Here is a 25,884-nt window from a genome sequence, read left to right on the forward strand (position 1 = left end):
TGCTGAAAGATACCTAGGCCCTCACTCCAGTGTGGCTCATCTTATCCAGGCTGTGGGAAAACAGGCCTTGCTCTACTTTCCCCAAGGTGATGGGAAACCCCTAGGTGGGTAGGATTGGACCCAGGGCTTTGCCTCCTGCCAGGTAGCCTTTGTAGAGCAGTTCCTCAGAGGAAGGATGGGCCTTCTGGGCACCACAATAGCCTTGAAGTTGAGGTCCAGTTCAGCTCTGGGTGGAGGGGAGCCAGGAAGGCATACTGCCTTGGCTCCAGTGCCCTGCTGAGGCCCTGTCCAGTGTGTACAGGTTCCTGGAGAACATGGGCATATGCCCCAGCTTGCTGAGCCAAGAGATCATCAGAAGCACTGGTGAGAGATGACAAGATGGCCAAGGCTTAGCTTCTCCAAGGGTGGGATTTGGTCATCTCCTGAGAGAACAGAAGACTTGCAGCGTCCCTTCCTGGATTTGGCTCTGTAGCATGTGTGTTGAGAGAGAAGCAGTGTATCTGTGTGTGTGCTGCATGTCTCTGACTTCTCTCAATGGGATTGTGTCCTTACCCTGTCCAAGCATTGGCACCTCCTTGCCCTCCCTGGAGTGTTGAGCTTGCTGCCTGTTACTCCAGTCTTCAGTTCTGTGGAAATTCCTTAAGTAAGATCCTCTCCTTCTTAATTAACTCATGTTAGCCCAGGAAACCACCCTGTTCCAATCTTTTGCTCTTGAGAATATTGAGAAACTGCATTAGCAATAAATCCTTGCTCTGGGAGTTAGTGTCTGCCAGGTACTTCCTGTGAGGATTTAGCACCATGCCAAAGTTTTCAGGAAAGAGAACATGCCATGTGGCTCCACTCCTGTGTTCTTGGGTAGAAAGTTCCTGCACCAGCTGTGCATCTTCCCACCCAGCTCAGGCCACAGGCATCATAGGGCTTGGCTGCTTGGCTTTCAGTGCATACAGCTAGGAGCACCTCTAGAATCAGGGAAGAAAGGAGGCAGGAGCATCTCAGAAGAGGAAACATGTCACCACCTGGCACCAACTACCTAGCTGCCCCATGCAGGTACATAAGTGTGCATAGAGTTGGGAAGGCAAGTAGGCACTAGGCATGACACATTCAGGATGCCAACATAACTATTGGTTCTATAAGCTTGCAGATGGAGCCATATAAATAAATTCAAATATGCTTTCAGTGGTTTCAAAGTGATTCCTATCAGCAGTGTGGAACCATTGGTATTTCATCGCCCATTTTTGCCCAGTCCCACCCCAGTATGTGGAGCAGCACAGTGCTTTTCTCCCTCACCTCTAAGAGAAAACAATGTCTGTAACAGAAAAATATTCAGAGCCCTAAAATAGCTGTGATTTTCAAATGCCACAGTGGCCATTCACCAGCTTCACTAGTTCTTAGGGAAAGGCCCAGACTTTAGGCAGAAACAGCAAACTGCTGTGTCAGGGGATTTCGCAACCTCAAGAGACCACAGTGCCCATTCCTGCTTCCTGACCTGGCTGGCTCTGGGAGGAAAATATATGGCTCATGCTTTCCACTTAGCTCCTCAGTCTGAACACAGCTTCAGGTTCTCCCTGAAAGAACAAGGGCATTAGCACTCATTGCAATTCATAGCCAAGCCCAAGCCCTCCTCCTGCAAGGAGAGTGATGGGTGCTTCTACTCCTGATACTACTGGGTTCAGAGAACTGCTTGAGTTCAGACAGGAAGGCAAGGACAGAGCAGATGTCTGACCTGGAGTCAAGACATCTGGCTTCCAATCCTAGTTCCATTGCTTACATGCTTAGCAACCTTGGACAAGGGCCTGCATTTCTCTGAGCTAGTTTTCCCTTATAAAATGGAGTATATTTGCCTCATGGGTATTAAACAAAAGTACTTGTTTACTCTTGTCCAGGTTCTTAGTGATGTTGGGATGAGAACTGGGTAGAATCACATAGAAGGAAGAGCCTGGGCTCTAGAACTCTTCACCCTTATTTTGCACCCTACCTCTCCAGCCAGTGGTATGACTTCAAAAAAGGTTAGGCACTGTCATCTGAAACAGCAGTTCTGCATGGGCCTGGGCATTGGGCTTCCTGAGTTCCAGTCTCCTGCCTCCTGGAGGCTTCTTAGGCTAATTAATTTGCCACCAGCGGGAAAAGGGAACCAAGCATCAGGACTGGCTTTGAGTGTAGTTAGGAGACACCATTAAGGCTGCCTCCCCACTTTGGTACTCTTTTGATTCAAAAGCAGAAATCAGCTGGATTCAACTGATTTGATGTAAGGTATAGTAAAGATTTAGAAAAATGGTTCCATGTATTTATAGGTAACTTGACATTTGGTAATAGCTGCTTCATAGGATCCAGGTTCTCTGCTAGGGTTGGAAGCTTCCTGCAGCCCCTCCACAGCTCGGTGAAAGCCTTTAGAATTAACCCCTTAGGTCATCTCGAGACCACCACAGCCAACTTTCATTGCCAGCCCTTCTCATGACAGTCAGGAGGGGCCCTCTGGCCAAGCTGAGAGAAGAGATAAGCCAGAGAAGGTTGTCCTTCCCACCTAATTAATTTCTGCCTTTCATCAGTCTCTTGGAATTGATCCACAGTGCTGAAATACTTCATGTTGAAACCTCTAGTCAGGACTAGGAAGCTGTCTAGAAGAAAAAAGTGACATGAGGAGAGTGGTGTGACCTTTAAGGGACTCCCAGTGATTGTTATTTACACATGTCAAACAGAGGGTAAGGAGATGTTTAAAAGAAACCTTTGTCCCTCTCCTACATGCAGTGTTGGTGTGCAAGTGTATGTGTATGTGCATGTATGTATGTAAGTAATTAGGCCCCTCCACAAGCACTGTGTTTACTATGTGCCAGATTTCAAGCAGGTGCCTGCAGGATTGTAGCATATCTCCATCTTGACAGCCACATTGCAGGCTTGGTTGTGTCTTTGTATCTCTGAGAGGAAATCAACTGAGGGGAGACACGCATCTAAGACTCACACTAGTTGGGGCAAAGCTGAAAAGACTGCAAGCTCTGAGTCTCTTATACCGAGGCCAGACATGAAGCTAATACAAGGAAGTCCCTGTGCCAGGCTGACCTGAGTGATTCCATCTGAATGTGTTTTCTTACTTGGAGGTACCTTAGAGGAGGGCCTAGGTTAGCAGGGTTGTTCCAGGATGGTTTGGTCCTTCACTTTGTCTGGCTTAGCTAGCCATTGGGATATGTAGCAGCTCTGTTGAACTAAGACCCTCTGCCTGTCTTACTCTGTCACTTCAGAATGCCACTTCAAGGAAGTACCTCAGAGGTCAGAGGCCTTGCCCTTCTCTGTGGTTCTTTGGCCAGAATATGGTCACATCCATCCAGGTATTCTATCAGCACTATGCCAGGTACACAGGATACAGGTCACATTAGTCAGTTAAACAGCCAAGGGTTGGGATACAACCAAAGCTAGCCACAAAGAGGTAAGTTTGCCTGTCCCAGAGAGGCCTGGCCTGGTCAGGGGTAGAAGGCCTTCTTGAGGAGTCAAAAGAGCCAATATCTGAGGGGTGCATTGGTTTACTGTGAAGGGCCTGGGGAGAAAGGACAAGTGGGAGACTTGGTCTGATATTCATGGTGTAGATGATGCACCCCACCCAGCCACACTGACAGCATGAACACAACTGCCAAAGACCCTCTGAGGTTGTCCTGTGTCCCCCAGGTTGTAGGCTGTGGGCCTTCTCAAGAGTCATGGGTACCATAGCCAAACTCCCTTCACGGCCGTTCATCCTCACCCACCATGTTGTTACCGTCTGTTGTGTGCCATCTGTGCTCATCTTCACCTGTTCACCCCATACTGCCTTCACCAATATTGCCCGTGCTGCCCCTAACCCTGACCACACTCTGTACTCCAGGCTTTGTCTTTCTGCTTGCACCTGTCACGGCTCGCTTCAGGGAACAGCGCAGACCGCATGCTCAGCCCTTAGTCCGGCTCCCTGCTTCCCCTATGACCAGAAGCACTTCATATTCACTGGTCCTGTGATTTGGAGAGTGTGCATTTGATGTGCTTGGCTTCTGTTGATGACCCATCTTCCCAGTTCTGGCTGGATGCAGAGGCAATTGTGGCCTCTACCTGACCCTCACCCATCCACCTGCTGAGCAGGTGGCTTAGTCCTATATTTCCATTACTTTGTTCTTTCTTGTTTTACGAAAAAATTATAATAACAACAAAGGCAACAGACTCAATACCAAATTCAAAACACTCTGTGCCTATAGTTCATGGAGACCAGGCTGCAGAGGGCCAGGAGCTGCAAAATGCTATCAGTCCTGAAAGGGTAGGCCTGTCCTGGTCTCTGCCCAGCAACCTCCCTTTCTAGGGTCAAGGGTAGGTCAGTTTCTGGTAAGAACACTGCCCTCCTTTTCAAAGTGGGAGATAATCCCAGGGAAACTCAGGCTGTCCTGCTTATTCCCCACACTGTGAAGACTGGGAAAGCTGTCAGAGAACAGAGCCAATTGCCCCTTGGTCTCCTCTTATTCTTACCTTTCTGAAAATACCTTTCTGAAAACCCCTTCAGGCCATAGCAGGTTATGGCATTTGTTAAGCAGCTGCTGTATGCCAGGTATAGAAGAGGGCACTGTGGAGAAAGCCAAGGTGAGGGCACCCTTATCTATCCTGCCAGGTTGGATCTTCAAGTCTCTACGTTTTTCTTGGGGCACTGGTTGTACCAGCAGATGGCAGGAGTAAGTTCTGGGGTTCACAGGTTGAGAGGACTTCCTGGAGGAAATGTCTATAGGTAGAAGTCTACAGGCAGGGGGAACAAAAACATGGAAGTTGAGAGTCTTTCAGTGTCTGGACACTATGATAACCAGAATGGGTGAAAAAGAGACTGTGAGGAGAGAGTTTGAGAAAGCAGCTGAGCTCTGAGGGATGGAACTTCTTCCTGAGGGTGGTAGAAGAATGATGCAATCACAGGGCCTTTCTTTGACTCAACAACAAGCAGACTCTCTGCAAACATTCATCAGAAGAGCATTCCTGGGAAGCTCACCAGATGACTGTGGGGCACTGGCTCACCTGATACAGCTGTTCCTCTGCTCCTCTGCCATTTGTGTCCAGAGCAGGCTGCCCATCTTCCTTGGTTAGGAAAACCTGTAAAGCCTGCCAAGGCCTCCCTAGTCAAAGTCTCCCCTGGCTTGAGGTACAGGTTGAGAGAGACAGTGGGGCTGTCTTCTGACCATGCCCCCAACATCAGGCTCCAAGCAGGGCAACACCACTGTCTGAATGTGTTGGGGCTTCCAGGTACCTGGGCTACTCTGTCAGCCCACAAGCACTGGCACAAAGAGGTTGGAGTGCAGCCTGGCCTCCACAATAATGCCTTCCTGCCCACCTACTGCCTGCCATGTGTCTGCCTCTGTCTCAGGGCTCCTGGGTTTTTGATGTCTACTCTCTTTGGCATCTGTTCAGTCTCCTTAGCTTGCCATGGGTACTTCCATTCCACATAGCCATCCCTGCTCCTGGTAGCTGTCTCTTTTCCTGCTGGCTGGCTGGCTGGCTGGCAGGGACCTACTGCAATAGGTTTTATTCAGTTGAAAATTTCTTAAAATATTGATTCCACCTGAGTTTATGGTTTTTAAAAACCCATTGTTTTCTAGTTGGCAGGACATCTGTGATCTTTTTAGTGTTCACTAGTCAGAGTCACTGCAGTCTCTGATGGTACAACCACACATTTTTTTCAGACTCTAATTGACCTGAGGTTATAGAATCAATGGCTATGGCCAGGGACAGTGGTGCATGCCTAGAATCCCAGCAACCCGGAGGCTGAGGCAGGAGGATCACAAGTTCAAAGCCAGCCTCTGAAACTTAGTGAGTGAGGACTTAAGCAACTTAGCAAGACCCTGTCTCAAAATAAAAAAGTTCTGGGGATGGGGCTCAATGAAGCACCCCTGGGTTCAGTCCCCGATACCAAAAAAAAAAGAATCAATGGCTGTGAGCTGTTGCCAATCATACTTGGAGCAAATGGCACAAACACATTTAAGGAGATACTATAGAGACTCACATCTTATAACTGAAGAGCTCTTATAGGCTAACCTGAGAGTCCTGGGAATGTGCAAGGAATTTGAGCTGAATCAAACCTGGATGAAGGAAGACTCAGAACAGAACCTGTTCTCACAGTGAGTGGGACAGGCTGCCTTTCTGTCACCAAGCCAGGTTCTTCTGTCTTCATAGCTAGCTGTCATTCCTTTGGATCCCACCCTGGAAGTGCAGAGTGCCAGAGTTTAGAAGTAGGCCATTTAATCAGAGGTGGCTGGCACCTACACCTACCCCTAAGGATTCAGAGAAGAAAGGCTGAAATGGCCCACGTATTTCAATGTGAAATGTTTTGGTTGATTAACAGTAAGAGAATCAAATATTTATAATCTTGTCCCAAATATTAACTACTATGAGCAGTTAGTTATGTAGGCAGGTTTTTAAAAGAATGTTCTGAAAAGAGCAGCGCCAACCTGCAGCTTGCTTGCTGGTGCCAGTTGTCTTTCCTCTTGGCTTCCAGGCAGCTCCATAAATAAATCCTCCCTCAGATGGTAAGACTAAAGTCGAAGCTGTGATGTAGGTGATCCCTGCGGGGGGTCTCCTTAAATGAACCCGTCTCCTTGGTAGGCACTACCCACCCACCCCATGAGAAGTTTGGGCTGCATCTATCTCGCCTATGTCAAAAAGGCTTTCCGTTGGTCTCCTGCTTTGTCTCAGGACCAGAGATCCAAAAAAATCCCCACTCTGACCCCTCCACAGACCCTCTAGGTGGGACTGAGGCAAGATAACAGTACTACCTGTCTCTGTCTCCTTACTTATGGCTTTGCTATGCCTCTGCTGGGCCAGGTAAGACAACTGAGAGTCTTAGCCACCAGACTTGCATCGTTTTCTTGCAAAGCATCGGCTGACTCACTTGGTCTTCTGAGTGCTCAGCTCAGGCCATAACACACATAGTTGTTTGCCAATCCCAATTGGAACCTCAGCTGCCAGAATCCTAGATAAGGTCTGTCATACTTGGACAGCTTCACAGAAGAGGTGGGACTAGAATTAGGCCTGGAAACTCAGCTCACAGTGAAGTGGAAGCTGTCTGTGTATTCTCCAAGCCAGAATTTCCCCCCTGCACTCACCTGTATACTCCCCACATTCTTTTACCAGTGCACATGGACAATAAGAGCTTGCCTAGTTGGGACCAAGCTGAATTCAACTGTTCAGAAATTATTCAGTGAATCAAGAGAGTGAATTCTTGCTCAAGGGCACAAGGCTAATGGGTAGGGACCCACTCCAGAGGTGTCTTTACTCCTGCCCTCCTAAAATAGCCCCCCATTTCTAGCTTTCCCTGAGTACACTGGCCCTTCTGTGGTTTGTGCCTGATGACCTAAGAGATTACCCCACAGAAGAACCTACTGGGAGTGGGGAAAGGACAGCAGCATCTTCTCCTGCCCCTCTGTGGATCCTCCCAGGGTAGGGGCTTCCCACATCAGGAAGTGAAGGCTGCCTTGGGCTTTATGCCTCAGTTCAAATAGCCCTCCTTGCTGCCTGCCCAGCCAGCTCATTTATCTCTGAGGGTGTAAGTTTGTTCTGTTTGCTAAGAGCCTCTTCCCAGCACTATGACTCCATTGTCCTCCCTACCTCATCTTACTCCAGTCCTTAAGCTATACCATCTGTAGCAGTCCAGCTGATGGCAGGAAGAAGGACCTTTTCACATGCTTGCAATGTTTCTGGCAAACTTCCCCCACCATCTGTCTGTCTGTCTAAACCTGCCTGAGGTCCTCAATCAGCTGTGTCAGAGAAGGTCTGATTTCCCTGGAGAGGTAGAGGTAAATAGAACCATTTCATTCATCTTTTTTACCCTATTGGTGTTTAAAAAAAAAAAAAAGAAAAGAAACTTGGTTTTCCTTTGAGTGGCTGACTTCTTGGTGTCACACCTTGGGTTGCTTCTTGGTATTTAAAAATAAGGATCATTTTAAGTTAGCTTGTGCCTACCCTATCAGACCAATAAAGACCTTAAAGGAGCAGAGAGAAACTGAACCTTGAGCCTTGAGTCCAAATGGTGGTTCTCATTTGAAGAAATGCATTTGTTCTCTATTTCTGAAGCATTGCAAGTCCCCAGTGTGTCTCATGGTGCCTCTACCCCAAGGGTTGGTAGGAACTTTGGCTAGCACCTCCCCTATCCTCTTGCTCCCCAAGCCTGCCTGGTGCCCTTAGCATGCATAGCCCCTGCCTCATCAACTCTGCTCTAGCACTGTGACCTGTAAGTGGCACCTCAGAACTATGGTGGCTCTAACCCATTAGTAGTGCCTTCTTCAGGGCCACTTAGGTACTGTGGTCACCCTGGGAGGAAGGCTCATTTAGAATCACCACAATGCCACTGCCAGCCTCTGCTTCAGGGGCTGTCAGAGAATTAGATGTTCTGGGTTCTCGCACATGTCTAGAGGCTCAGGAAGGGCCTGGGAAAGTGCCATTTACAGTCCCGTCACTGCTGGGTCTCTCAGCTCTCATGAAACCTGCTTCTCTGCTGTGGGTGTTATTATTTTATTTTATTCTACCAGGGTACTTTACCATTGAGCCACATCCCAACCACATCCCATTTTGAGACAGGGTCTCACTAAATTACTTAGGATCTTGCTAAATTGCCGAGGCCGCCCTCGAATTTGTGAGCCTCCTGCTTCAGCCTCCTGAGCTGCTGTAATTACAGGCATGCGCCACCATGCCCAGCTATGGTTGTTATTTTAAAAGACGCTAAGGCCAGGTATGGTGGTGCACACCTATAATATCAGTGACTTAGGAGACTGAGGCAGGAGGATCATAGGTTCAAGGCTAACCTCAGCATCTTAACAAGACCCTGTCTCAAAAATAGAAAGGATTAGGTATATAACTCGTGGCAAAGCACCCCTAAGTTCAATCCCCAGCAGCCCCTCCCCCGCAAAAAAAAGGAGGTTCAGGAGAATACTCACTCAATTGGCTATTGCTCCTCAGGGAGTAAACGTCCCCAGAGTGCATTATTATTAGAACATTGGGACTAAATACCTGTTTGCTTAAGCCAGTTCTTGGTTTTCAAAATGATGACAGCTGGGGTTCCACCAAACTGACTATTCCTTTAGGCCCAGAGCCCAACAGCTTGTGACCAGCGAGCTCGTGGGGCAGCATGCCAGTAGGTGAGATCATCTTGGCCATGCTTGCTTCCTGGAGCTTGCTGCAGGGTGTACTGATCAGCCTGCAGTGACTTCAGCTTGTCTTGTGCTATCTGAGGAGAGCTGGCCCTGGTCTGATGTTCAGAGAGACATCAACTGCAAGAGCACGACCTCTCCCATCTTTTGGAAACTGAGGCCTCTCAAGAGTTGTCCAAGTCATCAGTATTCTCACTGTCAGGACCAGAGAGAATGCTACAGGACAGGATGGGTCATTGAGCCATCATTCAAGTGTGCTAGGCACCAGGCCATACCCCTGTTGTAATCCCATATGTGTCTGGCAGAGGTTGGGAGACCATGAAAATCATGTTAAAAAGCATGACGTAGGCCGGGCGAGGTGGCACATGCCTATAATCCCAGTGGCTTGGGAGGCTGAAGTAGCTGAGGCTGATTGCAAGTTCAAGCCAGCCTCAGCAACTGTGAGGCACTCAGCAACTCAGTAAAACCTTGTCTCTAAATAAAATACAAAAAAGGGCTTGGGATGTGGCTCAGTAGTTGAGTGCCCCTGAGTTTAATCCCCAGTACCAAAAAAAAAAAAAAAAAAATCATGAAGTGGGGACTTTAAAGCAGCAAAATCATTCAGCCAGGTTTAGCCAGCCTATGTCTGAGTGTGGGACTGAGACCCCAAGTTTGGAGCTCCTGCAATTATCATATATGGCTTCTGGAATAAAGGGTCTCTATTGTCAGGTCTTCCTTTTTACAGGGACAGAAAACAGCTTCCCCACCTCTCCTGAGGGAGAAGGGAAGGGATCCCCTTAAAAGGTTTGAAATTTTTCAGGACAAACCTGCTCCTAACTCCCATTCAGTGTTTATGGAGTCTTAGGGTCACAGGTGGCTTCACAAGTAAGCATAGAACACCTTGTTGAGTGTAAGTCAGAGAGGGTCTATCTAGTTGGATCCCTGCTCCCCAGCTTGGGTCTCACATACCCTATTCATGTTTTTCTAGCAGCCCAACTGATACTTATGACACATCAGTTACTAAGCAGTGAATATTACAAAGGCAGCTATGAAAGACTGCAACTATATTGTGCTGCCTACAATGTCTGTCCCCAGCTCTTGGATATACGATGAGACATGGGCCAAGAGGGCAGAGCAGATGTATGTGCTAAAACATCAATATCAAGTTTTTAAAGTAACTAAGCATAGAGCTGGAGGGTCTTGGGACTCTACCTTTCTTCCTTTGTCCTCAGAAGCCTATGGCATGGACCTCTTAGAAATATGTGACTACAGTTTATAGATGAGGCAGGGCCAAGGTCTCACAACTTGTGAGTAACACAAGAGGAATTTTTGATTCCTAGTTCATTGAGCATCACCTTCAGATAAAAGTTCAAGGCAAAGCACTTTAATTTTTTAATGGTTCTATTTTATCTCTATTATTCATTTGTTAATATCTGGGTTTTTTTTTTTAAATATAGCTTTTGCCTTACGGTTAACAAAATACATCTCTAACAATAGTCTACCTTCAAAAGATACTGTACTACTTCATGAGCAATGTAAGAGCCTCCCATCTTTTAGACTGTTTTCATTCATTTTGCTTTTACTTACGCTACTGGCCTACACATTGCTACTGTTTTGGTTTAGAAAGTGGTGTGGTATTTTAGTAAAATTAGAAATAAGAGGAAAGGTCTTTTATATATTTACTGTCACTTTAACCATTTATGGTTAACTTTGTTTCTCTGTGTAGATCCAAGTTTCTGTCTGGTTTCATATTTTTTTCTATCTCAGGAACTGCCTTGAACATTTTTTGTAACTCAGATCTACCATTAAGAAATCCTCTGTTTTTGTTCATCTAAAGAAAAGCCTTTGTTTCTCCTGCATTTGGGGTGTGTGGTAGTTTTACATCTTCATGTAGAATTTTGAGTTTTTATTTATTTATTTGCACTTTGAAGGTAATGTCTAGGGCTAGAGGTGTGGCTTGGTAATAGAGCATTTGACTGGCATGCATGAGGTCCTGGAAGTCATTGAGAGTTTCTATCTTTGGCTTTCAGCAGTTTGAGTAAGCACAGATATGATTTTTTTTTTTTCTTAATATGTGTGCAGGAGGTCTTTTCCCTGTTTGGTGTTCTTTGGTAATTTGGTGTTTGGTGTTCTTGGTAATTTGATGTCTTTCATTATGTTTTTTAATTGTAGTTGTAGATAGACAGAATGCCTTTATTTTGTTTATTTTTATGTGGTGCTCAGGATCGAACCCAGTTCCTTACACATGCTAGGCAAGCGCTCTGCTGCTGAGCTACAGTCGAAGCCCCGTCTTTCATTATTTTTGATGGTGTGTTGAGGGGTGGGGGTGGGGCTGGGGATTAAACCCAGGGCCTTGCACATGCTAGCCAAGCACTATAGTCATGTCTTCAAATGTTTCTTTAGTCCTGTTTTTCTCTCATCTCTTATGGTGAGCCCAATTAATGGGTTAGATCATTTGGATACTCTTGGATATGCTCTTCTGAAACACCCATTCTGCCACTTTTTCTCTTGGTGTGGATTATTTCTGTTGACTTAGTTTCAAGTTTTGCTTTTTCCTTCCACAGTTGTGTCAAGTCTGCTAAGAAGTCTGGTAAAGGCAGTCTTCTCTGTTAACATTTTTTCTTGTTGTTGTTATTTTCCCTAGCGTCCTTATTTGACTCTTGCTTATAATTTCCATCTGACTCCTAAAATTCTCCCTCAATTCATGGGGTGATGTTTAGGTTTCCACTATAGCCTTTAACGTACTAATCATATTTATGAATCATATTACTCTGAGTTATTTTAAATTCCCCATCAGGTAATTCTAACATCTGGATCATCTCTGAGTTTGGTTCTATTGATTGTTTTATCTCCTAGCAACACTTTTTTTTTCATTCTTTTTCTTTATTTTTTCTTGGTATAGGTATCTTTTAATTTTTATATTTAATACCAGATATGGTGAAGGAATAAATAAACTGAAATAAATAACATTTATGCTCAAAATGGTCCTTCTTCTGTTTCTAGGCTATCAGGGGAAGTTGAGTTAGGTTAATAAGAAGTTGAGCTGGCTTGGAAGTTGTTTTGCTTTGGTTATCTTAATTGCACCACTGGCTTTGTATTCCCCTTGTGTTACCTTGTACTTAAAGTGGGGTCTAGTTTGCCCAAATTTTTTTTAGATGTTCCAGTTCCACCTTCCACATTAGGACTTCATGTGCACCTCATGGAGAATCTCCCTGCCTGCTCTTGCCTGCTCTTGCCCGCTCTCTGCAGTAGGCTGCTCTCTTGCTACTCAGTGCTTGCTACTGTGGGATAGGGGCAAGGATAGCTCTCTGTTGTCTTGGTCCAGCCTCAAGACTTAAGCAGCCTCTCTGTCCCTCCATCTTGAGTGTGGGGCTTTCTCAGTGATTTGCCCCTCCCCTATTAGTAGGTTTCCTGCCCTTCTTCAGGGCAGAGGGTGTTCTTTGCCTTTCCCCTATACCATGAAGTAACAAAGTTTGCTGCCATTCCTCCAAGGCCAGAGGCTTTTTTTTTTTTTTTAATATTTATTTTTTAGTTTTCGGCGGGCGCAACATCTTTGTTTGTATGTGGTGCTGAGGATCGAACCCGGGTCGCATGCATGCCAGGCGAGCGCGCTACCACTTGAGCCACATCCCCAGCCCCAGCCAGAGGCTTTTGACCTTTAGAGAAAAAGAGTCCAAATCAGACTCAGATCTTTCCCACAGCAGCTCCTGCTCCTCCCTCCAAGTCTGCACTCCCAGAAGGGGGTACTCGTACCCATATACATTCTGCTAGTCTTCCTCCCACACCAGTCCCTAGAGAAACCCTAGGAGAATAGCCAGGAAATGAGTACAAGCTCCCTTTGTGTCTGTGACTCTGAGAGATCTAGACTCTGGTTCTAGACCCTACCTGGCCTTTAACAGTAGGTTAAAAACATTTGCCTAATTCTTTCCCACATGTTATTTCTATTATCTGTATATGATAGAAATACTATATAATGATGCCTACTATGCATCTCTTCCCACCTCCGTGTTCACCAATAGCACACTGATAGCTTACAGTTGGTCATGGTGGGAATATTTATACCAAACAAATGAGTAAATGCTACAAATCAGAGTCTTTTACTTCTCAGAGCCACTTGTTGACAACATTTACTAAACTACCACTGTTTGGGGAAACTTCAGGAAGGTTGACTATGGAGATTGGTGCCTTTGGCGAGTGGCTCAGGGGCCTCTGGGATGTTTTGGATTCAGCAGGGTCAGAGTGGCTGTGCTCAGGCCATCTCCTTTGCAGGGTAGTTTCCAGAGCGGCAGGGAGATTTCACCATGGGGAGGCCTCTCCATGTTAGAAGTGGTGTGGACTCATGCTCCCGCCCTCTCTCCCTCCTTCTCCCCACCAGACCGAAGCCAGGACAGCACAGCCGTGGCGCTCTCAGACTCCAGCTCAACGCAGGACTTCTTTAACGAGCCCACCAGCTCACTGGAAGGCTCCCGGAAACCCTATGCAGAGAAGAGGTTGCCCATGCTCAGTGCCCAAACAGGACCAACTGGTAAAGACCTTCAGGGGGCCACAGATGAAAGAGGTATGAAGACCTAAGTCAGTAAATTAGAACTGTTTTGGTGTCCTGTGGCAGTCTCAGCAGTGCTGAAGACCATGGGTCCGGCCTGGCTTCTGTCTTTATGCCTCTAGCTACTGCCCTAGGACCTTGATTGGTCAAATTACTCACTTTTCTGGGCCTCCATTGTTCTCCCTGTAAGATGGTAGTGATCTCAGTGCCCACTTCCAGGGTTCTCATTAAACAAGGCAGCTCCTGAAGGTGCTGGCACAGAGCCTGGTGCACCATGTGTGCTCAGTGACATTTGTTGTTGTTACTATGACCCCCACAGCCTAGCCTGGGAAAGCCATGTCCACAATGTCAGTATGCCCTATTTTTTTCCTCCTTGGTAAATGGTTATTTTTAAAAAAGTCCTTAGATTCTAAATGTCAAAAATGTGTTTTCTTTTTAGTCTAAATCACATCAAGGCTCTAGGAAAAAAAATCTCCTTTTCTAGACAGACATGTTCTTCCACAGACATGTTCTTCTCCTCTAAGCCTAGCTTTTCCTGGGAACTGCAGTGGTAAAATTGATCAACTTCTTCTTTTAGAATAGTTGATGTACCAAGGAATGCATTGAGTCTGTACCCAGCAGACAGCCCTGATTTAAGTCCAGGATATACCGAGCACTCTTAGGATCCCCAGACCCCTTTTGTAGAAATCAGTGGGCAGAACCCCACCTCTGGGCTTGCTGGGAGACCACAGGCAGGTCAGGGAATTTCTTGTGCTACTCTAAGGTTTTAGCTGATCAGCCATGGATTTTTGAAAACTATCCCAGTTTGGCGAGAGCCAGGCATACAGGTGCTTACCAAACAATAGCAACAACAACTCTATTCTTGGTTGTCCTGGGCCAGACACTGCTTTAACTCATTTGGTCCTCTTAATCACCCTAGGAAGAAAGCAGTATGACTGTTTCCATTTTACAGGTGAAGAACCTAAAATTTGGGGGACTAGGGTTGTGGCTCTGGTAGTGTGCTTACCTAGCATGTGTGAGGCATTGGGTTCAATTCTCAGCACCACATATAAACAAAAAAAGGTCCATCAATAACTAATAAAAATTAAAAAAAAAAAAAAAAAGAATCTAAAATTTTTTCATTTGCCTGAGGTCAGGCTTAGCCACTATCCTGTGCTTCTCCAGGTGAACTGGAAGGGAGCAAGGGGATGATAGCCTAGTCACTGTGTTGATCCTAGATGGGAAGATTAAGATTTGGGAGCTCACCTGCAGGGGCGGCAATGGAAACAGAGCAGGAGGTAAGGCCTTATCCAGCTCTCTACTCCATGCTAGCCTTTGAAGGGGTGAGGCCACACCCGCTATAGGTGGAAAAAGTGACCCGATTAGCATCAGGTAAGAGATATGGAATCAGGGGACTGACTTGCCAGATGGATTTACCTGCACCTTCCCCATCAGAATTGAAGCCACTGCCCTGCCTTCTCACTAAATAGTTATTTGCTATCCCCAGGCAATATCAACACTCTGTAAACTGACAGAAAACATTGTAGGAAATTTAGAATGGGAAGGAACAAGTAATTTATCATCTCTACACTATTATACAGCATTACTGATCCTAAAAATCAGATTATTTTTACTTTTGGACAAGCAAAAGTAAAACTTTTTATGCAGCAGTTAACTGATATGGATGTTGTTGTCATTGTGAGCCTCTCTCTCTACCATGTGTGGGATGAGGGTCCTGGTGGGGTGAAGTGGGGATTGAGGCAAGAATTTTGGCTTTGATTCACTCTAGCTTGTCCAGACCTTTCTAGATTTATAAGGAGCATCCTGCTTCTTCCATTCCAGTGGTTCAAGCCACAGTGTTTGGGGCTGGTAAAGAAAGGGTAGAAGCGAGTTATGACTTTGAAATGGTAGGCTTGAAATGAAGTATCTTGCTTCCACAGACATGTTCTTCTCCTCTAAGCCTAGCTTTTCCTGGGAACTGCAGTGGTAAAATTGATCAACTTCTTCTTTTAGAATAGTTGATGTACCAAGGAATGCATTGAGTCTGTACCCAGCAGACAGCCAGACAGTACCTAGTGCTGAGTACTCCTCTAGGCTTGGCCTTGACCAGTGGTAGCCTCTGGCACACTCTCCCCTGCATTCCTAGTGGGCTATAGTCCTGGCCACCATGATCTCTAGGCTTGAGTCCCTCTGTTTCTAGAGTTAAGGCAAACCAAGAACCTCAAACATGCTAGGCAAGTTCTCTATCACTGAGCTGCATCCTCAGCCTTTGAGCAGCTTTTGGCCTCGCTGAAAAAGCCAGAGCTTGGGTCAGTGCTGCATGTGCCCTAAGTGTCCTACATACCCCTCACCTTCCAGGCATGCCCTCATGGGCAACCTGCTGCTTCCTTCATGGCCCATGTAGTAGGGCACAGGCCCTTACTTACATATTTTGTGTCCATTATTGAGTAACAGGATGTAACAGGTACAGGTCTGTACCAGGCACTCAGTGCTGAGGGAAGCAGGAAAGAGCTGCCAAACATACCTTGCCTGGCTCTGAGCTGCACTTCTTCCTACTGTGTCCTGTGGATATGAGCTATCCTCCACACTGGTCTGTACCAGAATGCTTGAGGAAGGAGGCTTTGCAAAGATGACTGCTGCAGCTAGCTGAAGCTCATCTTTGCAAGGATCAGAGTTTTTATTTTTTTTAATAAAAAATATAGTGCATTCAGCACTAGGTACTGTCTGGCTGTCTGCTGGGTACAGACTCAATGCATTCCTTGGTACATCAACTATTCTAAAAGAAGAAGTTGATCAATTTTACCACTGCAGTTCCCAGGAAAAGCTAGGCTTAGAGGAGAAGAACATGTCTGTGGAAGCAAGATACTTCATTTCAAGCCTACCATTTCAAGGTCATAACTTGCTTCTACCCTTTCTTTACCAGTCCAGAATGTGAACATGGCAACAGTAAAGATTTATATTTTAATAGAGGAAAACATTGCCCACAATTTCACATTTAAACATGTGTGGTCCATGCAGTATACATCACAACCTGCCATACTATAGCCACATATTCCCCCTTCCTGATCAAATGGAGGCCTAAATCACGGGCAGGGCAGGGTGAGGAGTGCTGAATGTGGGAGAAGGCTGCTCACCTTTTGTGGGGGAACACCCTTACTGGGCTTTTATCTCAGACTAGTGGAATTTGGATAAGAAGATCTTAGCAGTCAGGAGAAAGAAATTTGAGGTCTTTCTGTTAGGACAGATTTTGGCTTAGGCTTCTCTGCTGTTGGTATCTCTACAAGACATGTAGCCACCTCAGGTCAAGCTTTTCCATAATGAGGACCCTGAATTCAGGGGGCTGTTTATGCACATCAGCCCACAAGCTTTACTAGAGATCCTTTCCAGCCTTCCCAGGTAGCCCACCGTATACAGCCACTACTCCACTCTGGTGGGGGTCCTGTGTTCTGGTGGCCTTGGCACCTATATAATGTTGTTGACTGTTCTTGTCAGCAACAGATCCCACCCAAGACTAGGTGGCCAAAGGATGCATTTCTCTTGCTTTCTATTGAGAGGAAGAAGTCTTCCCAGCTTCTTGCAGCTAGGGTTAGCACTAAACCTCCTGATTAGGAAGCATTTTGTGGCCTTGTTAACTTTTCTGACCCTCTTCCTTTCATCAAATAAATGGAGAATTCTGTTGACCTGTGAGGCTTATTCAGCAGTGGGAAATAGAGGCTGTGGATGAGGCAACTGCCTCATTTCTCCTCAAATTTTATCTCCCTTTGAGATTGCTCTTTTCTTTGTTTCTCGTGTATCTTCAGATATGTGTTCTGCATTCTGTTTGGTTTAATTCTTGCCCTCTGCCTACTTTTTTTTTTCTTTTTCTTTTTTAATAAAAACTGTATTCTTGTGTCTTTGTGTTTGAGAACTTAGTGCCTTTTTTTGAGCCCCTGGGTGCTCTGCATCATCATCCAATTTTTCTATTTCCTTGGGGCCTCAGGGCTAGGCCCAGAGCCATTACTCTTACAGTGTATGTTGAGCCACATTTCAAACATACTGGAAACCTGGCACACTTTTATGTAAAATGCCAGTATCCCCTGCAAGATGATGCCAGCCTTAAGCTGTGGGACCTAAGTAGCGTCCTGAGCCCACATGAGAGATTATAGCATCTAGACCAAATAGGACTTCCTGGTATTCAGTCATTCAGTCTGCTTCATATGGTGAAAGAGAGTAGGTCTCAGTTAGGCTCTGGGCCACTGGGGAGGGAAGATGTTTTTATGCCATCACTCTGCAAACTCTATCCTGAGGTGGGGAAGCCTAAGAGAGGCCACACCAAGTAGGGTACTGAGAGATACAAGTAAATGGGTGAGGAAGGGTAGAGAAGAAGGCAGTGTTCCAGGAAAAAGAATGACAGGGCAAATGCAGGGATACTGAAGGAGGTATTCTGAGTAGCTGGTCTCAGGGAAGCTGAAATGGCTGGTAGCTGAGGGGAGCACAGTCTCAATAAGAAGTGCAGTGATCGTCAAGCTTGCCACATACCTGATGTTCACCTGATTGTGTTTATACTTGGTATGAAAGGAACTTAGGACCTTAGTCTTTGCCCATACAAGAGACTCCAAGTGCCGCACCTACAATATATAGAGCACTGTCAGAGGCGTCAATCAGAAGGCAGACTGCCTTCAGACTGGTGACCAGTGGTAGCCAGGCACAGCTGCCACAACAGCTGACTCTCTGGCCCCTTCCAGGCAAGTTGTACAAGATGTGCCAAATTCCCAGTGCTAAAGGAACTACCAGCCAAAGGCCCTTTGGCCTTTGCCCTTTGTCCCCACCCCACTTCCTTCCATCATTTTCTCCTGAGCCAGATAGCCTCCTCAATCTGTAGCTAAGGAACCTGCACCTCAGGGACTATTAGCTTGAGGCCACCCAGCCTCTCTTATCATCCTGGTACCCAACTTGGGTTTCTTCGGCTGCCTGACTCTGAGGTCCCTAATGAAGGAGGACTAGATGGTCACATTCCAGGCTTGCATCAAGTTGGGGCCTGTGTATAAGCACTCAATTCACATTGGAGTCTGGAGAGTGATATTGAATAGATTTGTGGGCTGAGATTCTGAGCAGAGGAACAGATATGACACTTGGTGAGACTTTTCCTGGCTCTTTTATTTGATGGTGGTGGTGATAGCATCTGCCCTCTTTGGGCCACATTCCTATTGCACCTACACCATCCCTGAAGGTGGGACAGCCTATTCTGCCAAATATTCAGTGGGGAGGAATCAGACTCCAGTTTATAACTCCTGCTCTCTATAGCCTCTGGGCCCTTCTGCTGCATGCCAGCTGGGATCTCCTGTTTCACAGGACAAGAGACCATGTGGCCACAGAGGCCTAAACCAGTGGTGGCAAAGCCAGCACTCAGCCCTTCACCTCCCACTGCTGGGTCCAACATGGGCACTGAACCAGCTCTTCCAGTCACCTCACTGAGTTGCCTCCACCACTGTTAATAGATTGCTGCATGAGCAGGTCCTAAAACCAGGGTGACTCTTTTGCTTCTCAACTGTAGGAAAGACTGAGGAGTCCTCAGAGAGCACAGAAGGCTTCCGGGCTGCAGAACATGGAGTCCAGAAACCTGCTATAGACCCCCTGGCCTCTGGTTGTATTCCTGTCAAGGCCCCAATGTCCACACCTGCTTTGTGGGATGGGAAGAAGAGGGGTGAACCCCCAGGGGAGCCAATGGCCTTCCCCCAGGGGCTCCCAGCTGATGCCGAAGAACAGCGCCAGTTCCTCACAGAGCAGTGCATCGCCTCTTTTCGCCTGTGCCTGAGCCGCTTCCCACAGCACTACAAGAGTCTCTATCGACTGGCCTTCCTCTATACCTACAGCAAGACCCACCGGGTGAGTGGACTTGGATCTTTTTCCAGGGCAGACAGATCCTTGAAGGCTGATAGGTAGAACCTTAACAGATTGGAGTTTTGTGATAGGGCTCTGGTGGCTCTCATGGGAGGGATGGGAGAGGAGGGAATGGCCCTGCAGAGACAGGACCAACTTGTCCCAGGCCCCAGCCCTCCAACTATCTTTTGCAGTGGCTTCCTTGCCGTCACCCTTCCCTGGGGTTCACCTCCCAGGCACAGCTGCCACAACAGTCTTCAGGCTATTTCATGGGAGCTAGGTGTTGACAGCCTTCTCTGGCTCCTTTTAGAAAGCAACAGCTGTGCCTCAAGCTTAAGTGCCCCCAAGGGCTTCCCAGCCAGACCTCTTCTATTGGCATTTAGCATTTGTGGAGAGACTGAGGTGACTTCTTTTTTTCCTTCACTCACTCCATACTTACCCAGGAGGTAATGGAGAGACAGTGCACCTGGTCATGGCACCTGCCCCATGTAGCTACGTTCTAAGTGATTTAGAACATTCAAATGTGCAAGCAAAGCATTTTGACCAATATTACAGAGAAAATAACAGGACACAGGCATGGGGGTAGTATAGTAGATCTGTGAAGGCATCTGTGCTGAGACCTGTGATGTAAGTAGCCAGTGGCAGCAGGCTAATTGAAAAAGAGAATGTCTATCTAGGATCAGCAGCCCCCAAAAGTAGATATGTGGTTGACAGCTAGAATGGGCAGGCAAGCAGAGAAGCCTGTGGGGGTCTCCTTGGGAGATTTGGCTCTCTGAACTCAGGCTTTTCTCCTAGAGGTCTCCTACTGTTGCCCCCACCCCCCAAGCCTTCCACCTTCTCTGTAGGATGTTTAAAGAACCAGGAAAGGCATTTGGCCAGAGAGATAGACCCTGGCTTAGCACTGGTTACTTTACAGAATTCTGTTTGGGAGACTAGGCTCAAAGATCCAAAAGGGTACATGCCTTATCCCCTCAGTAACTGATCGCTCATAGGGCTTGACCAGTTTCCCTTAAAGTTGGCCTCAGCAGGCCTGAGGAAGGAAAAGATCTTGTTGTCCTCAGGGCCTTGGCCTCTGTGAAGTGTGTGCTGGCAAACAATAGCATGTTATGGCTTTCTCCATTACCCGCTGCCTGTTGCTGCTGCTCTTGCCACATAGGAGCCTGGCCCACTCACTGCCTGACAGTGGACCACTGCCTCACATGACAGTGGACCTTACCTCTCCACACCAGGCCTTCTGTATCAAGAATGGCCTGAGTTTTAATAAACTCCAACCATCTTGTATCTTCACTGATGAAGCAGTTTGCAGACCAGAGGGACAAGGACTGAGACATCATCCCCACCCCAATGTGATCATTGCCTTAGGAACTTTCTACCTTGTTCCTTTTGGGAATAGCAGAGCCCACTGCAAGAGCCCTCTTGTGTCTCAGTGAGAGGAACATTAGCAATCATCATTGGGTGTTCCCCTACTTTCCCAATGTAGCTGGTGTCAGCTCTGAACAAGACGCAACCACTTCCTGGTGCTGAAGCTCTTCCCTGTGCTGTTGCAGGGCACCTTCCCCAAAGGAGATGATAAAATGGAATTTGGAGAACAAGATGGTTTGTAAGGATGAGTACCTGTGGAAGTGAGGGGGAGAGTGCAGGATTTGTTGGGAGGAGAGGTGAGCTGCGATGCAGGCCCCATGATGTCCAGCCACCCAGCCTCTGCTTCCTGCTAAAGGACTTTATTTGGAGCCTGAGGGAGCTGATATACATTAAGTGCTCAGCACAGTACCAGGCAGAGGCTGTGGTGATTATATCCTGTCCTCCTCATTTGATGAGTTTTTTCAAAGTAGAAAATGGTATTTATGTCAAATTAAAGTAAAATAGAAGGGGGATAACCACACTTCTACCACTCTAAAACAAAAGCTATTTCATGGCTCTTGTGCACATGCACTTTTGATTGTGTGCTTTTGAGGCACTATTTGTTTTAGGGCCTATATGGCAGGGATCATATCCCCTTTACATTACATCTGGGAACCCAGGCTCAGTGTTATATGGGGCTGGGTTTCAAAGCCAGATATTGGCCTAGATGGCCTCACTCAGGGCCCAGTTGCTCCATTACCCCCACTCTGTTAAGTGTGTCTACCTTAAGTGTGTCTTCCCATTTTGCTCTTTTCATATATGTCCCCAGGTCATTTTGGTCACTCTGTGATGGTCCGTGAACCATCTATGGGTCCATGGACCCAGTAGATCCAGCCATTCCCATTAGTAGGGATAGAGGCTGCCTAGAACTATCTGCCCCACTGATGCCTGTGGCCCTGGGCAACTCCCACAGTTGTCACAGTTGTTTCTTCCAACTCTTCTGTTAGTTATGTTCCTAAGTTGGTTTCCTTGGTTTTTAGAAGTGAAATGCTGGCCTTGGTTCTGAGATAGACCCCTTTTGTGGCAGATTCTCCCTTTCTATAGCTACACTGCCAACTCAGAACCCCAGGCATAGCCAGATGTGTTTCTGGTAGTCTCCAGGCCATCAAGTGCACGCCCTGGAACCTGATTGCTTGCCTGGGCCAGCTCCCATTGGCTTCTTTGTCAGCTTTATCCAGGGACCTTTGCCACCAGTTGACACCACCAACTTGAATGGCAGGTTATTAGCATCTAGATCCACTGAATACCTAAGTTAAAACCATCCTGTTACTCAGGATATGCCTGTGTCCTGGGGACAGGGCCTGAGTGTCAGCTCTGCTGGTAGCAGCTTGTCCACAAATCTGGTGACACAGCTCTTTCTGTTGCTGACTAATTCCAAACCATTAACTGGCAGCAATGACCACTTTTCAAACATAGCTATTTGGTAACAAACACTTCACACTGTGTATATTTGAAGACAACACACTTCTTCATAAAATTTTGCCTGTGGGCTTGACAGTGACATTTTCTGGTTGCTATCTTGTGGCTCAGTGGCCAACTGGAGTGCCAGAAGTCTGAGTCTTCAGAGGAACCCAGCAGATAGAGCCTGCTCAGGCCTGATGGTTGACTCCTGTCCCCTTAGATCTTTCACAGTGCCTCAGAAAGGGCATGGTTTGTTTCATAAGGATTTTGAGAGAAAGAATGTGGGTTCTGAGGCTGCACTTTTTTTGGGTTCAGATCCTGGCTTCATAGTGGGAACTTTTGGAGGCTCAGTGAAATTCTGTTCCAGGAGAATGCTGGTGATATGCATATGGAATTATTGTGATAACAAAGTGAAGGGTAGGGTTCCATGGTAAAGCAGCCAACAGCTTTTCTTCCCTTCTAATTAGGGTGGGGTCTCAGCATCTCCATGGCTGCTTGCTCTTCTGCCAGGCCTTCTGAGAACTCCCTGCCTGGGGCAGAGTTGCCAAAGGCCAGTATGCACCTGGAGGACAGCAGAGAGGAAAAACATGCCTACTGGCAGCTAGTGATGAGTCTAGGAAGAAAAATAAAGTGGATAAGGAGATGGAGGAGGAAGTTTGGCTATTGAGTCAGGGAGGTCAAAGAAGACCTATCTAAGCAAAGACCTGAATTACCTGATGGAGACCTGACAGCCATGGGTCATCAGGGCAGAGGCTGCCAGGTAGATGGCACAGCCAGCATTCCTGCCTTGATATAGAAATGGGTCTGGTGGGAAGTAATAGGCAAGAAGGAGGGGGAAGAGGGTGTGGTCAGAGGCCTGCTGGGGCCTAGTTAGGCAGGATGAATTGTGGAGACGTCATTCCAAGTGAACTTCAAGCCATTGCAACAGAGGTGTCATGTAGCTTATATATATATATATATATATATATATATATATATATAGTGAAAGATATTTGAGCTGCTGTGAAGACAGTGAAAGGTCAATTTAGAGAGCCTTGCCAATCAGTGTATTCCAATTTCTTACATTTAGCTTTTTCCAAACATGTAAAGTCTAATCACCTTTTTTTTCCAATGATTAAAAGGATCAATCCACCAGGTCTGGGATTGGGATATATGTATCCTTCTGTTCTTACCCTCATGTAGTTACTGATGGGCATGGAGGTGTCCTGCATTTTGCTGGGTGAATTCATGTGAGGATGTATCCTCAGCTTTGTGAATGTCCCCAGCTCCATCAGAGTTCCCCAGAGTCTCCTGGCTCATGCAGCTCTGCACTCTGTAAGCTCCAACCAATTCCCCTTACCCTGGGGAAACCAGGGCAGCAGTGGCTCCACAGGCTAAAGCCAGGACTTCTACCCATTCCTGATTCCTCTAATTGTCTTGGAACCCCTGAACCCCTGAACCCCATCCCTTTCTTCAGACCAACTCCTGAGATATAACCAAGTAAAGAGCTGAGCCTGCCATCACACATGCTAGGCAAAAGGCCACTCTGCAGAGTCCCATCTGTCTCACAGAGAAGCTGGTCCTCCTCCCAGAAGCATGCCAGGTAGTTCCCACACTTGGTATCACCATGTAGGGGTCATGGAACCCGGCCCTTATGAGCCCCACTCTGTCTTTCATAGATTTGTGAGAGAAGAGGTCATTAAGCAGTGAGTGAACCACTGTGATTGGTTGTAGCAGAGGGAGAGCTCCTGGGAGCAGAAACACAGGCAGAGCACATTATCAGAACCACCTACATGGTAGGACTATAGGTGACCCCCTGTTAGAGATACCAGGGTATTGCAGGGAATCAAACATCTGCTCAGAAGTAGCTTAACAAGGCGAATTTTACTTCTGCCCACTTGGGTGGGCAGTCCACCTGTTTTTATCCCCAAGGCAGCACTGTCCCTTGCTCTGAAAGGAGGAGCTTGGGGTTACAATCTATACAATTGGCTAATTTTAAAATTGGGGTGGGCTAAGGGAAGGGCTATAAGTTACAGTGGCTATAGTTGGATCTCAAAATGGCTATGATTGGCTCTTACATCCCAATTAAGGCTAAAATACTATATTCTGAAAATAGACCACCAAACTTTCTATTTCTCACACCTCAAGGACAGTAGCCCAGTTCTCCTGTTTCCTGCCATTAGCAAACATTGCTAAATCACTACTTCATGTAGAACTCTTGGTATAGTTAAGGACATAGGCTACCCTGCTCTAAGCCTTGATGTCCTGTATGAAAGGAAATCCTCAGGGGCTCCCAAGAACTCTGGCAGTTAGCCCAATGGGTAACGTATTGAGACAATTAATGGTAGGGTGGTACATGTTAGTAAGCAGACAGTTGAAGTAAACCCTGCAGTCATGGACTGTCTCACTAGGGGAAGCCCAATGCTGGCTTTGGGTGGGGCCTAGGCTGCCCTACTCATGCCCTCTGGCCCCCTGTTGTCTCACTTGACACGTTTCTTCCTTGTTTCAGAAACTTAGTTTATGGAAGGGTTCCAGCCTCTTTCTAGGCACATAATATGTAGTCCTCTCCTTCCCTGATCTACTGCTGGCGCTTTCCTGCCTTTGAGCCTCAGATTGTTCCCTCGGCCTGATGTCTTCTTCTTTCCCATTTTATTTGTTTGTTTGTTTTTAATTTATTTATTTATTACTGGGAATGGCACCCAGGCATGCTTTACCCCTGAACTACATCGCCATCCCTTTTTATTTTTGAGACAAGATCTCACTACACTGCCCAAGCTGACCTTGACTTATGATCTTCTTACCTCAGCCTTCCAAGTCTGTGGGATTACAGCCATATATCACTGCATCCAGATTTCTTTTCCGTTTTCTGAAAGCATGAAACCTGCTCATCTTCGTTTCATGCTCCCCACAAATATCTATTGCATCCCCTCTGTGGGCTCTAAACTGATAGCTAACCCTTTGAGGAGCCACTAGTGAACAAGTCAGTCCATGGCCCTCTCCTCATGGGGTTGACAGCAAACCTGTCAGTGCCACTGCACAAGGTGGCAGTGATGCTGTGGGGACAGTATTGTGGGAGGCTGGGTGGGGGTCAGGCAAGATGGCACCAGGCTGAGGGATGACCTATAGGGACTCAAGTGGGAGCAGAGGCAAGTGGGACTAGAGGACCATCTAATAGGGGAACAGGGAGGTGGCTCTCTCCCTCAGACTTCCTTGGAAGAGCCAATTTTTTTTTTCTGCCATGAATATATCATCCAGGAGATGTATACCTGGGACCTTACCTCAGGCATACCAAGGGGGGCCTTCATTCTTGTGTGGCCCACCTCCATACAGCTGCAGGTCCTACCTGATGTTAGGGAACAGCCTGCTGGGCATGGCCCTCTGTGTCAGAAGCTGAGAGGCTAGCAAGCATGGGCCTCACAACCAGCAAGCCAAGAGTCTGGATTTGCACTTTTCTTAACCTAAAGATGGAGATAACAGTAAGTTCAGCCTGGCCAGTACAGGCTTATAGGCCAAGAAATGAAGAGGGTGTTGGGAACAGATGGAATATGAGGTGATAAAAGTGTAGGCCCAGTGCTAGGAAAGATAAGCAAGGGGCCTAACGGGGAGGAGAGGACTGAT

The 25,884-nt window shown here is 46.8% G+C and overlaps 1 protein-coding gene across 11 annotated transcripts in view; it reads left to right on the plus strand.

The window, feature by feature from the left end:
• Cabin1 (calcineurin binding protein 1) overlaps positions 1-25,884 on the plus strand; it is a 144,936-nt gene that overhangs the window by 74,350 nt on the left and 44,702 nt on the right. For 10 of the 11 annotated variants that reach the window (XM_058571780.1, XM_058571775.1, XM_058571783.1 and 7 more), the window contains 2 exons: positions 13,480-13,662; positions 19,160-19,491. In XM_058571780.1, the coding sequence (XP_058427763.1) occupies positions 13,480-13,662; positions 19,160-19,491 (515 nt within the window). The remainder of the gene's footprint in view (positions 1-13,479; positions 13,663-19,159; positions 19,492-25,884) is intronic. The other variant, XM_058571785.1, reaches the window with a different exon arrangement.

Source organism: Marmota monax, unplaced genomic scaffold, assembly GCF_021218885.2.
Source record: "Marmota monax isolate L192 unplaced genomic scaffold, Marmota_monax_Labrador192_F-V1.1 WCK01_AAM20220418_F8-fsc00157, whole genome shotgun sequence".
NCBI lineage: Eukaryota > Metazoa > Chordata > Mammalia > Rodentia > Sciuridae > Marmota > Marmota monax.